General features: G+C 29.5%; 3 protein-coding genes and 1 long non-coding RNA gene across 7 annotated transcripts; 2 read left to right on the top strand and 2 right to left on the bottom strand.

The window, feature by feature from the left end:
- Window positions 1-2,825: 2,825 nt before the first annotated feature.
- Window positions 2,826-5,703, bottom strand: LOC122515443 (UBX domain-containing protein 4). 4 transcript variants are annotated; one of them, XM_043632805.1, is made up of 7 exons: window positions 5,328-5,703; window positions 5,059-5,193; window positions 4,232-4,770; window positions 3,874-4,146; window positions 3,453-3,761; window positions 3,120-3,364; window positions 2,826-2,974 (listed from the first exon to the last, which is right to left on the bottom strand). In XM_043632805.1, the coding sequence occupies exons 1-7, from the start codon at window positions 5,407-5,409 to the stop codon at window positions 2,860-2,862; spliced, it is 1,698 nt and encodes a 565-aa protein (XP_043488740.1). In that variant the 5' UTR covers window positions 5,410-5,703; the 3' UTR covers window positions 2,826-2,859. The 4 variants fall into 4 exon arrangements, with proteins under 4 accessions (XP_043488740.1, XP_043488739.1, XP_043488741.1 ...); XM_043632804.1 differs by having other exon boundaries at window positions 2,826-2,986; window positions 5,328-5,702; XM_043632806.1 differs by having other exon boundaries at window positions 2,826-2,986; window positions 3,169-3,364; window positions 5,328-5,702.
- A 199-nt stretch (window positions 5,704-5,902) lies between these two features.
- LOC122515444 (39S ribosomal protein L10, mitochondrial) lies at window positions 5,903-11,167 on the top strand. The gene is made up of 3 exons (XM_043632809.1): window positions 5,903-6,085; window positions 10,223-10,732; window positions 10,807-11,167. Exons 1-3 carry the CDS (start codon window positions 6,064-6,066, stop codon window positions 11,013-11,015), a joined length of 741 nt encoding a protein of 246 aa, XP_043488744.1. The 5' UTR covers window positions 5,903-6,063; the 3' UTR covers window positions 11,016-11,167.
- Window positions 6,219-9,688, top strand: LOC122515442 (partitioning defective 3 homolog). Its single transcript, XM_043632803.1, has one exon. It carries the CDS (start codon window positions 6,770-6,772, stop codon window positions 9,662-9,664), a length of 2,895 nt encoding a protein of 964 aa, XP_043488738.1. The 5' UTR covers window positions 6,219-6,769; the 3' UTR covers window positions 9,665-9,688.
- Window positions 11,168-11,574: 407 nt separating the features above from the next.
- On the bottom strand, window positions 11,575-12,606 carry LOC122515445. The gene is made up of 2 exons (XR_006303266.1): window positions 12,526-12,606; window positions 11,575-11,707 (listed from the first exon to the last, which is right to left on the bottom strand). It is a non-coding gene; the product is annotated as an uncharacterized LOC122515445 (long non-coding RNA).
- Window positions 12,607-13,113: the final 507 nt, after the last annotated feature.

The raw sequence follows: 13,113 nt of genomic DNA, 5'->3' as shown, positions 1-13,113 counted from the left end.
GATTTATTGTTAGAAAAATATTTTATTCTATAGAATAATTGATCTTAAAGTGTATCATTTAAATTATTAATGAATTATTCGTTAGATCATTATTATTATTATTATTACAAATATTTTAAACGAAAATTGTATAATATATCAAAAACAGCGTGTTACAATTTACGCCTAAATGAATAAATTGTTTGAACAATTTTCGATATAAGATAATACCGATGTATTCTTTTTCGGTCAAATTCATTTTTATTTTTGAAAAAGCTCAAAAAGCTGTAGCAATTATTTTAAAAATATTTCATTTTATTATCAAGATATTTAGATTTGAAAACATTTGTTCGTATAACTTAGGAATTACATTTTGGTGAATTACCCTTGTATTTTATGAACTCGCAATGCATTTAATTTTATGTTAGAAGTCTTTACCTCGAATCTTCTTTCCCTCCCCTTTCCCCACACACACACCCCACTTTTCCATTCGTTTTATCTTCGAATTTGAAATTCTTGCAAATCGGTTTATAGTACGAGTAATCGAATAAATCAGTCGAAAAATAAAATGTATTATTAGCTTGAATATCTCTTGTTGTTGATATGCATGATTCGTATTACATAGTACCGTGCAAGTGAGTCAATTTATGCACCTACCAGCTGTACGATAAAGTATCATTTTAACGACATTTGTAGAAATAGGATTCTATAATTTTGTATCTTACTATTGCGAACTATAAAAGAGAAGGAAAGAAAAAAATTAATATGAAGAAATTGATACAATCAAAATAATATTCATTAGTATATATACGAGTTGATGATTATCATGAAATTGAGTCTAATTGTATAACTCATTGGGAAAATATCAAATTTTACAAATCTATCAAATAATTTATACATATTTCTTAATTACATATTATACAATAATTATTTTTTTAATTATAAATATATTTACTTGTATTTATTATTTTTGTTTTATTATGAAATAATAATAATAAAATAATTAAAATACGTGAACGTAGAGAGAGGGGGGTGGTGGTGGGAAAAGTTTTAAGCTTAACGTAAAAACAATTATTACTCAATTGTAATCATCAACTTTTTTTATTTATTTGTTTTTTTTTTCTCTTTGGTTAAGTTATTTTGTGAAACGTGGTATCTCGTAGAAATGGTGGGTGTGTGTCTGAAAATATCACGTTACACTTAGAACAGCCGAAGTTATGTCTAATTCTGGAAGAAAGTTGAGACCCACAATTAGAAACTTGATTCATATTGAAAGTTGTTTAATTTAACGCTTCATTTCATTTTTTGTCACGATCTAGAGCTTCCTCTGTTTGTGAAGAAAGATATTAATCATTCTCTTCATTAGGATTACATTTCTCTTCTTTTTTCGCAAATTCATTTTAAGTACTCAATCAGTATTCACTTATGCGTACACAAAATAAATATTATCGATACGTACGAATAATATATAAACAGAACAAAAAAATACTTCATAAGATACAAGATAAGGATTCGTTTATTGAACACTCTCATCTACAATAGTATAATAATTAAATACATAGAAATAAAAATTAACATGTGTGATGAAGCTAATAAGATATTACAGATATATTTATTATAGTCGGAGAGATAAATTGACAGATAAAAATGGTTTTTGCTATTATTTTATATTTATTTTAGTTAGTTTAATATATTATTTGTATACATATATATACTTATACACATACATATATATATATATATGCATATACATAAATATATATATATATGTATTACTTTGAAAATTTATTACAATAGATTATCATATAGTATAATAGTTTCTACTTATAGTAATTATAGTAGTAGATATAATTACTATAATAAAAATAAGTGAAAATAGAAGAGATAACGTTATAAGAGTACATAAATATTTATACAGATTAATTAGCAAGGTTTTTTTATTTTCTTTTTTTTTCTTTTTTTAAACCTAATTTCTATGATGTGTCGTATGTGTGCGCGCGGATGGATGTTCTTGTGGTTTATCACTAATTGTGAATGTAATAAATCACGGTTTGATGATTGCACCGACTAAATGAAATGGAACAAAAGAAAAAAAAAGAAACGAAGAGAAAAACAGATACACAGATAATCAAAATTTGTTGTTTAGCACCAGTTATAGAAATTGATTATGCGCAAACTACATATGTATACATATAGATACGAATAATCTATTATCAATTATATTAGTTCTAACCATCTTGACAGTACCTGCGAAATAATCTGTTCGCTACTTTTGGTCCTTATACCTTTCTTCGATAGTTTAGATACATTCTTCACTTTTCATATACCATATATAATTAGGCCGAAATGTTATTCTTTAGTGTAACGTTACAAAGCTAAATACATACATACATATATATGTATATATACATGTATATATAGAATCAGAAATAGAGCAAGATAGATAACAAAACTTAACATTTATATATGCACGTTTCTCGCATAAATGTTGCTAAAATGGAGGTATTAAATGTATTTCGTATATAAACTTTATTTCCATTCGCATATATTAATCTTTTGCGCGTTTTGATACTATTTGGATACTTTTTTTTTTTGGCAAAAAAAAAGAAATAACTACATTCATTTATATACTTATATATGTGTAATTTATATTTTTATATATATATATAATTTATATAAATATAAATATATAAATAAATGAACATATATTATATAAGAAATATATATAATACTTAATCATGATCGTATTAAAATCTAGGTACTCATTAAAAATTAAGTCGAAAGAGTCATTTTAACAAGTTGTTAGTAGTAATAATAATAATAGTAGTAATAGTTGGTAGCAGTACTCTCGGCGCATCGTAACTTTATTTTCTAAATCATTCACATTTGTTGCGTCGAATTGCCATTCCAAGTATTATTTTCATCGTTATCATCTCCATCAGTATGTAGTCTGTGTATGTTACCTTGCGCTCTGATCGTCGTACCGTTTAAGTTGCTAAAATTTCGTCTAAATTGGATTAATCCCCAATCCCACCCATAAAAAAAAAAAAAAAAAAAAAAAAAAGGACAATAATAATAAGATAAGTTATTGATCTAGATAAATTTCTAAAGAAATTTCTCAAAGAAAATTTTAAACCTACCCTGTTGATCGAGCTATATTTTGTAAATTTGGAAAAGTTGATTCCTCACCAGTGTTGGAACCATTCGAGGGATTAGCAGAGTCTTCGTTATTTGGATCTGTATTGCCATTTAATGTCCTGTTAAAATATCCCATCAGATAGTTGTATATGCCAATTACAGGAGCAAATAGAGACCACATGAAACGCGAGAAAAAACCAACGTCTTGAGCGGATGTTACAGATGTTGTATTTGCTTTTGTATTATTCTGAAAAGAAAAACGAATATAAAATAGATATTTTTGGTAAAAATTATATTTTTAATTCTATACGATATTTGATTTCAATGATATTTACATTTTTTAACGGTAGGATTAAAATCACCGCTCGTGGAACCAATTCCAATTCCAAGAGAGTTTTCTTGTCGTCCTCGTCGGTTAAATTTCTTCTAGGAAATGAAGTTGACATGACGAATTGACGAAAAGGTAAATCAATATTTTCGGTAACGTAAGTGCGTAAAACGCTTAAAGTATCTGATGGCGAAAACGGTGCCATGTGGGGATTACCGGATGGCAATCTGAATTGAATTCTAGTTATAGTAGCATCAGTCAACCAAGCTGGTCGTGCTTTTGGTTCTTCTGCGGGTGGCGGTGATGATTGTTTAGGCTAACATAGTAAACAATAATTATTTGTTTTTTTTTCTTAATAACGATTATTTAAAGTATAATAATTATAATTATATACGTTTGATAATATACGTTTATATACATATACGCACTTGCAAAGCCAATTCCTTTTGTTTCCGTTCAAGTTTATCTTGAGCAATTTGTAATCTAACTTTTTCTCTGGCAGCGTTTTCAGCCGCTTTTTCCTTCCTCCTTTCTTCTTGAGCTTTCTTCACTTGCCAATCTTGTTGCATTTGTTTCATCTTTTGAATTTCCCGTCCCAACTTACGACGTTCCAATTCTTTTTCCTTATGTTTCTTTTCTTCCTCTTCTTGCCGCTGCTTTTTCTGTGCTTCTATCAATTGTCTAGCTCTATCTAACTTTTCCTAGAATCGTTCAATTAATAATTGATTATTTTTTTTTCTTCTTATTTAAATAAGAAATAATAGTAAAATTATATAAATTACATACCTGCATCGTTAAATCCGTATCACTGTCTTCCTTAGGTTCGTTACTTGTAGTTGGTGCATCCGTTTCTTTTACATCTGTTTCTTTTACATCCGTTTCTTTTAAATCCTCTTCTTTTAAATCTGCTTCCTTTACATCAGTTTCTTTTAAATCTACTTCCTTTACATCAGTTTCTTTTAAATCTGCTTCCTTTACATCAGTTTCATTTACATCCGTAGATGTACTTTCTTCTGATTTATTTTCAACCTCTGTCTTCGTAACAGTTTCTGTTGATTTTTCTGGTACATCTTCCTTTTCTGTAACTTTTTCTGTATCAGTAGTTACTTCGCTGGTAGAAGCATCCGGCGTGTTAGTCAATTCTGAAGATTTTTTTTCTGATTCAATTAAATCAGAAGAACTATTTGAACATTTCTTTCCAGCTTTAATTAAAACAGATTCGATTTTAGATGTAAGCTCAGTTGCAGTTGTACTACCGACTATTATTTCAAGCGGTATACCATTGACACCGATAAAGAATAAAGACGGTACTGGAACAAGGTGATCTGTAGTTACAATGTTTAAGGAAAAATATTAAGGATCGATATGACTACAATGTGAAAAGTAAACAATATCGTTGAAAAAATTAGTTTCCATTTGAAATTAAGCTACAATGAAGACGGTTAGTACTTGGATGGGTGACCACTTTAGAACACAGTGTACTATTGATTTCAAAGAGGTGTGTAAAAGCCTATGAAAAAGTATTGTCAAGGTCTGTAAAACCTTTAAAAAAAAGAGAGAGTAATAAAGACAACGAAAATCAAAAGTTAGATTAACATTGAGTCAAAGGATACAAATCTGTGCGAAAAATCTGTATTCTTCGCTGCCACTTTCCAATTTAACAGCTACAAAATCTTCACTTTCAAAATATTTAGAAACTTCAGTAACATTCAATGCTTGCATAAATTGAACCGAAGCATCATCTTTTCCTATAAAAATAATTATATAAATAATAATGATAGAAGTGATTATATATATATATATATATATATAATCTTGATGACTATGAAATTTATTTGAATTTTTGTTAACATAACCTATAAAGAAGGACTAACATATTCACCTTCGACGAAAACAACGAAAATTGCTTTGGTTGATTTGGATTTATGTACAGCAAGATGTATACTTTCTTCGAACCACTTCATTGTGTAAAGAGAATATATCCAATTCGATTAATTTTATTTGAATTTTATAATATTTTTATATACGCCTGAGAGAGAAGATTAGTTTTAAAGGTGAGAACGTAGGGGAAAAAAAATGTGGTTACTGTAAGATACTAGAAATTTTCTCCTAAGGTTAATATTTCAAGATACAAACGGGCTTTAAATATGTCCTTTTTTCTTATACACGCACACACACATAGAAATATTTACGCATATTGAAGATAGCAAGGACTACGTGATTTTTATTTAATTGATAAATATATTTGTTAAGTTACTAGTGATATTTTAAGTTGGTATTTCGATTTAATTAATATTATTATTAGGATATTATACAATATTTATTAATATATTTTATTAAGAGTAATTTAAAGTAAAAGATTTAAGTTACGATAATCGATAGATCGAACTCGACAAGAAAAGAAGTTTATTGCTTGCAAGTGAAATTAAACTTCGATTGTAAAGGAACCCTAAAATTGGACCATATGTTGGTCGAGAGAATCAATGGATTTGGACCATTCCTGTGTAGTTGGGGAATAAATAAGGATGGAGTGTTAAGAAGAGGATAAAATAAGCGTACACACACGTGTATCTTCGATTTAAATTCAAATCATTGAAGTAATACGTTGTTATTGAAAAATGGCACGACTTTTAAATAAAGGTAATTTATAATTATCATTAAATTCGTTAGAATTATCGATTAATTAATAATATAATATCGACGATAGCGTTAGCGGCACGTTCTATAAATGAATATTTTGTGTATTGGCTAACCTGTCGAGAGAAAGATTTACGTTTCGTTTCGAATTCCTATCGTTCCGCGTGTACGGAACGTCGGAACAAAATGTCGTAATGGCGAGTGCGTCTGTTCGGTGTATTTGATAGGATCGAAGTATTTCAGACCATAAGCGTCCGTTTAATGATCGAACTAATAGACAAATATTTGTTCAATTTATTTACATTATCCAGGTTACTTTTATTTTCCTTAGAAATATATGTAAAAAAAAGTACGGTTATCTTATCGAAGATAAGGATTATACGTTTGTCAAGTGTATTCTTAAACATAGTGATTGCTACGTCGATGATTCACTCGGAAGATATGGTGGTAAACGGAGCGACTACAAGTGCATTATGAGGATTTTAATCTTAAACAAATGCATTGTGCATTTTGCATCATGATATTAACACCAACGTTGCATTTTAATTGAAATTATTTTTCCTAAATACACGAGTATTTTATCCGATTAATTATTCGTAATTAAAAGTTAGGACAAGGTGATATGATATTAAAAACGCTTATGTCAAAAGTAAGATTATCATTTTCTTAAATAATGAAATTAACGCGATGAAGGTAACTGTGTGTTTTGAAAACGTTAGAGTGGTAGTCCCATGTGGAAATGGGACACTGCTTGTCAAAGACTTGATGCATGAAGCCATATTAAGATATAAAAAGGCAACTGGAAAAAATGACACTGGTATAACCATTAATAGTTTGTCTACGTTGACCGGTGGTGGATTACTTGATCCTGATGATAGGTTATGCGATGTTGCTGATGATAGAGAACAAATTGTTGCACATTTTACAAGCAACGATGTCCTACATGCTGGTGGTGATGGAGCAAGCTCGGTTGGTACCAACAGTCCAGACTTTTTTCATTCCGATGGGAAAGATCAAGGTTATATGATCGACACTCATATATCCATATCGAACAGTAGTATCAAAAGAGAAGGAGCCAAACGTTTGTCTATGCATGCACTTTCTAACAGAGAACCAACTTTAACTACGTACTCTGCTCAATCTTTACCTCGAGAATCTCGACGCAGAGAACCTTTAGGACAAGATGCCAAAGCTTGTTACGATTTTGCAAGTGCCAATATTGATCCGTTGGATCAAGGAGAGATTCGTGAAATTGTGATTAAGAATGAGGCTGGCCCGTTAGGATTGCACGTCGTTCCGTGTTATGATCTTTTGGGTAATGATCAAGGTCTCAGAGTGGAAGGTATTGAACCTAATGGACGTATAGCTCGTGATGGTCAGATAGATCTACATGATAAGATAATTAAAATAAATAGGCATAATCTGTTACACATACCATTTTCCAAAGTTCAAGATATCTTTAGAACTTGTATGACTGAAAAATGTTTAAAGATATCTGTTGTTAAGCATAAAAAATCTCACAATGATAAATCTGTTAGGAAAAATCATTCTAATGCTAATGATAGCGCTGACAAATCTGAGAACGAAGACAATGTCAAGAGATTGCAATGCAGCAATTACAATATATTACAAACGGCGAATACCAGGAAGATTGGTCGTATGATAGAAATAGAATTAACTAAAGGAAATAATGGATTGGGATTTAGTGTTACAACACGAGATAATCCTGCAGGAGGGCATTGTCCAATTTATATTAAAAATATTTTGTCTATGGGTGCTGCTGTCGAGGATGGTAGATTAAGGCCTGGTGATAGATTACTTGAAGTTAACAAAAAGGAAATGACTGGTAAAAGTCAAGCTGAAGTTGTTTCCTTGCTGAGAAGTATTCCAGCTGGTGGTAAAGTTAGATTGGTGGTTTCGCGTCAAGAAGAAGTCTCCTCGAGTTCCTTGGATTCACATTGTCAAACGTCTCCTGTTAATCAACCGTTAGAAGTATTAGAGGGTTCCAAATATTGGAACGCATTGGATAGATCTCCGACGAATAAGAATAATGATTTTCAAGAGAAATTAAATGTACACGATTATGAAAAGTGTACGTTCAAAGCTGTCAAACCTTCGGAGGATATCGTATTATCTCCTCGTAAAAATCGTATGATATTAACATTAGACATTCCAGTACACGATTCGGAAAAAGCTGGCTTGGGTGTCAGTGTTAAAGGTAAAACAAGTAGTACAGACGATAATACTAATATGGATTTGGGAATTTTTATCAAAAGTGTACTTCATGGCGGTGCAGCTTCTAGAGATGGTCGTTTACGTACCAATGATCAATTACTTAACGTTAACGGCGTATCACTTTTAGGATTGTCAAATTCTGATGCAATGGAAACATTAAGAAGAGCAATGCTTAATACAAATAGTTCAGTCACCGGTGTTATTACTCTTACAATTGCTAGGCGTCTGTCGTCGTCGTACGATACTAACGATAAAAATATCATCGATAATATGTCTTCTCATTGTAAAATAGAATCTTCTAATTCCATATACATTTCGGATTCCACTAAAGTCAATGACGGTAGAGTTAAGGAAAAAAACAATTTAAATTCACAATCGGAAACACTCGATAATGCAGGATTATTATCTTGTGTAACAGCTTCTCCATGGAATCCCGTTATTGATAGATTAACAGAACAATATAATAAAAATAGTTTAAGAAACGAGAGTTATTGTATCGCGACTAATAAAACATGGATAGAACCGGTCACTGTGAGCAATGTTAAAAAAATTACTATAGGACCAAGAGAAGATCGGGTAGAGACTGTATTGTTAGAGGAATCTAATAACGAATGTTCTCAGCCGGCAGAAACTAAGAAAAATGTGGATGACAAAGATAGTCAGTATTCTGGCGATCCAACTTACGATAGTCAATTATCTTTAGAAGAATTCAATTCTTCGTCTAATAAATTTTCACGTGATGCTTTGGGTAGACAAAGTATGTCGGAGAAGAGGCACGCTGCTCTTGACGCTAAAAATACAGATACTTACAAAAGAAATAAAAAATTACGAGAAGGTAGAGAAAATAAAAATGTAGAACAATCAAACAATCAATCAGGAGAAGTGGAAGATGGTTCTAGAAAAGAATGTAAAACTGATAATTATGATAAAAGTGGTATTAAAATAACGGTAACTGAAAGTACCTCATGTGATAGTAATATGAAATCTTACGATAAAAAGTCGGTAGATCCGACTAAATCGGAATACGTTTATACTATTCCCGGATGTAATAATAAGTATACTTCACCAAGAAAGCATTGGCTTGTTGATGATGTTCATGGAGATATATCTAGTACTAATCATTTCAAAGATGAACACGAAGGATTTTCTAATACTCGTGGGGATGTTAAACAAGCGTCACTTAATTCAGCTTTGGATGATAGATATAAACGTTCTAGAAAGAAAGGTGGAATTCGTTCGATGTTAAGACTTGGAAAAAATAGAAAGTCGCTTAATTTTGGTGACAATATCGAAGGTCGTCATGAAAGCAGTAATTATTGTAGTGGAACAATTAATTATATTGCATAATACTAAAGACAAAGTAGGATTAAATAAATATTAAATTAAGATTAATAAGTAAAACTGTTATACATATATATATTTAGTAATTTTTATTGCACACATACATATCGAGTTAAATACATTTATATATATATATATACATACATACGTACATAAATACATGCATACATACAAATATGACACCACCTATTCTCGTATATGCGTATATATATATTTTTTTTTATCTACATGTACGATTTTGTCCCAAAGTGCCTTATAACGTTAATAATGAAATAAATCATTCTGTAAATAATTATTTTATACTCGTCTCCTTTTTACATTCTGTGTCAACTACGTTAATCTATTTTTCAGTCAAATAAATAATGCTTGAGAGCATTAATTATTTTCTTGTTACCAATCCACGCTCTTAGATTATTAAATGTTAAAGTTATATTGTATTAGATTAAATTTAATGGGATCCAAGTAATAGTACTGGTGGGTAGTACTATAATACTTTAATAAAAATTAATATTTAATAATATCGGAATAAATTTAGTTAATGATTATTTTAATATTTTGTTTCAGCATTTCAGATTTCATTACCGAATCAACTTTTCCTACAGCAAAAGCGTTTTAGAGCGAAAATTAATTTAAAAAAACCTAGACCAACGCATTATGTCAAAGCGTTACATCAAACATTTCTCACACCGTTTTATCCAAACTATAAGGAAGGCAAAACGTTGATAGATTTATGCACCAAAGCTAAAAAAACTCGTAAAGAAACACACAATCCGTATCATGAAATTTTGGCACGAGAGGCTTTAAATTGGTTCGATAATTCTAAGATGATAGCTTTCCTTCATAGAAATTCAATAAAACAAGAAGACGTTTTTGATTTAGCTGTATTATTGAAAAGAAAAAATATGTATTTGAAATGTTATCCATCTTCTGTTTTAAAATTGGCTTTAAAAGGTACGAAGTATGAAGCTGTAAAGACATTATTTCAGGCACCATTTTATATAGTATTCAGTCCAGAAAAAAATGTAATAGATCTTGAAAAAATTGTTAAAAAGACCCCACAAGTAATTCTAATGGGTAAGTTTATTTAATTCTGTACAAGAATGATTTTATTACTAAATCATTTTTAATCCTAATCTATTATATTATAGCTGGAATATTAGAGGGAAAGCTTTTGAACCTTAATGATTTTAAACGTTACGGTGAAATGGATCTTATTTCTGCGCAAGTATCTTTAGTTCAAGTATTGCAAAATGCGGGTGGTAATAATTTAAACCAACAACTCATTCATTATCCATCAAAGTTGGTTAGTCAATTGCGACAAATTGGTACAAGTGATGTGCCTTCTCAAGAAAGCTAATTAGTAATCTGTTAGGTCTCAGATTTACAATCATTTAAATTTATAATTTATTATACGTGTTAGATTTGTAAGTAAAGCTTTAAATAAGAGCTACAGTTGATTAACGAGTATCTTGTAATAATATTAATAATAAAAAGAAAATATCAGTACAATAATGATTTACAAAACATATCATAACAAAGAGCTTTTTTTTATTGATTTTTATTTTAATCGTTTGTTTTTGTATTTTATAAATTAATTCGATAATAGATAAATGTATTTAAAAATTGTATCAAGTTTTTTTTTAGATTTAATACGGCCGGTAATTTATCAATTGGAATTGCTTGATAGATAAGAATTATAATTGATCTAAAATTTTATAGTTAGAATAATTAGAAGTTTTTAAGAAAGTGATTAGTTTTAAAATAATATTATATTAAATTGTTATTTATTATAAAATTGTTAAAAATAACAGAACAACTTAACAAAATCCGAATTTATACAGTAACAAAAATATCTTTATAATTAGCAAATATAAATTATATAACTAAAAAGTAATTATTAAGTGTTAAACATTATATTTTTACACTATAAAATATATGTTTATTTCATAACTCGTATAATATTGAACACAGTTAGTGACAATTCCGACACAATGGATGACACCTTTTATTCACAGAACATTTACACCCTCCAGAAGTATCACCAGTGCCCTAAAGTTAGTAAGTAATAATTTACGTAATATTTCAATGTAACAATATTGTATATATAATATTGTATACAATATCTGGGACCAAAAGTTATATATAGAAATGATTTATAAATTTAATTCATCCATTTTCGATATACTTTTAAATTTTTATGTCAATAAATAGGTTTGTAAAAAGTTTGAGAAAAAAAAATAATAACAATTGATTAATCAAACATTATTTAGAATCACCTTTTGGCCCAGACTGTATTTAATAATACATGCATTCGCAAAGTAATTTCATTTTTTTTGTTACTTATTTGACGAATCGAAAGAAACACACCGAAACGATAGAGGTGGTATTGAGAAAATTATACATATTATAAAAATGAAAACTTTATTTAAGTAAAATTAATATTTTTTGCTATGTTAATGTAAAACTACGTATTAAATTCTTGCATAGGCCATTACTCGGCCATTATCATCCCCCATTGCGAGTTTACATTAAACGGAAGATAAGAAGACTTCATCGTTAAAGATCTCTAATTTCCTTTCAAAACGAACGTGATACTCTTTAGTTTATTATACCGTTGCGTATTTTAAAAGCTCATAATGATGGACAAAGGCGAGCTGTTCTACAATACGACGAAAAAAAGAAAACTTGGATGGCCTATTTACCGACACTCATCCGCAAAAAGGGGGTTGTTGATTAGCAGTAAGGTTTTTTATGGTGTTATCGATAAATGTGGTGGTGATTGACGAGAAAAGAAATTTATCGTTAGCCACAAAACGAAATTACTTTGCGAACAATCATAGATATATACATTTTGATAATTAAATTACATTAGGACCCCAACGAAATCCTCGTGTTGCCCAACATAATTCAGTTTTGCATGCAGCACAAATAATCATATCGCAACCACTTATCTTCATAACCAATGTTTTACATTTAGGACATAACATTACTTCTTTTTCTTCTATCATTTGATTTATCAATAGATCAGATTTTTCTGTATCCGACAAAGCGAAATTAATCTTATCTTCTATACAGCTTACTTTGTGTATCATCTATAAAAAAAAAAAAAAAAAGAAATTAAAATAAAAAACGTATATTATACACAAATAATAAACGAACAAAATACGCAGTGAAACATAAAAACCACTAGATGAATTAATTAAAATTACCTTACATCGAAGACAATTTGTTTTTTTACAGACTGGACATGTAAAATTGTCAATACACGGTTCGTAAATGCACCAACCAGGACAATCCGGTGTTTTGCAATGAAAAGCTGATTGTCCAGCTCTAGCTTCGGCTTGAGTAATCGATCTTTCCAAATATTTGTTAAAATCAATTGGCTTTAAAACCTATAAAGTTAAAATTACGTTGAATTTGAATAAGATTTAAATAGAAATTAATTCTCAATTGGA

This window comes from Polistes fuscatus, unplaced genomic scaffold, assembly GCF_010416935.1.
Source record: "Polistes fuscatus isolate 324 unplaced genomic scaffold, CU_Pfus_HIC Scaffold18, whole genome shotgun sequence".
In the NCBI taxonomy this organism is placed as follows: domain Eukaryota; kingdom Metazoa; phylum Arthropoda; class Insecta; order Hymenoptera; family Vespidae; genus Polistes; species Polistes fuscatus.
This window is presented reverse-complemented; position numbering and strand designations above follow the sequence as displayed.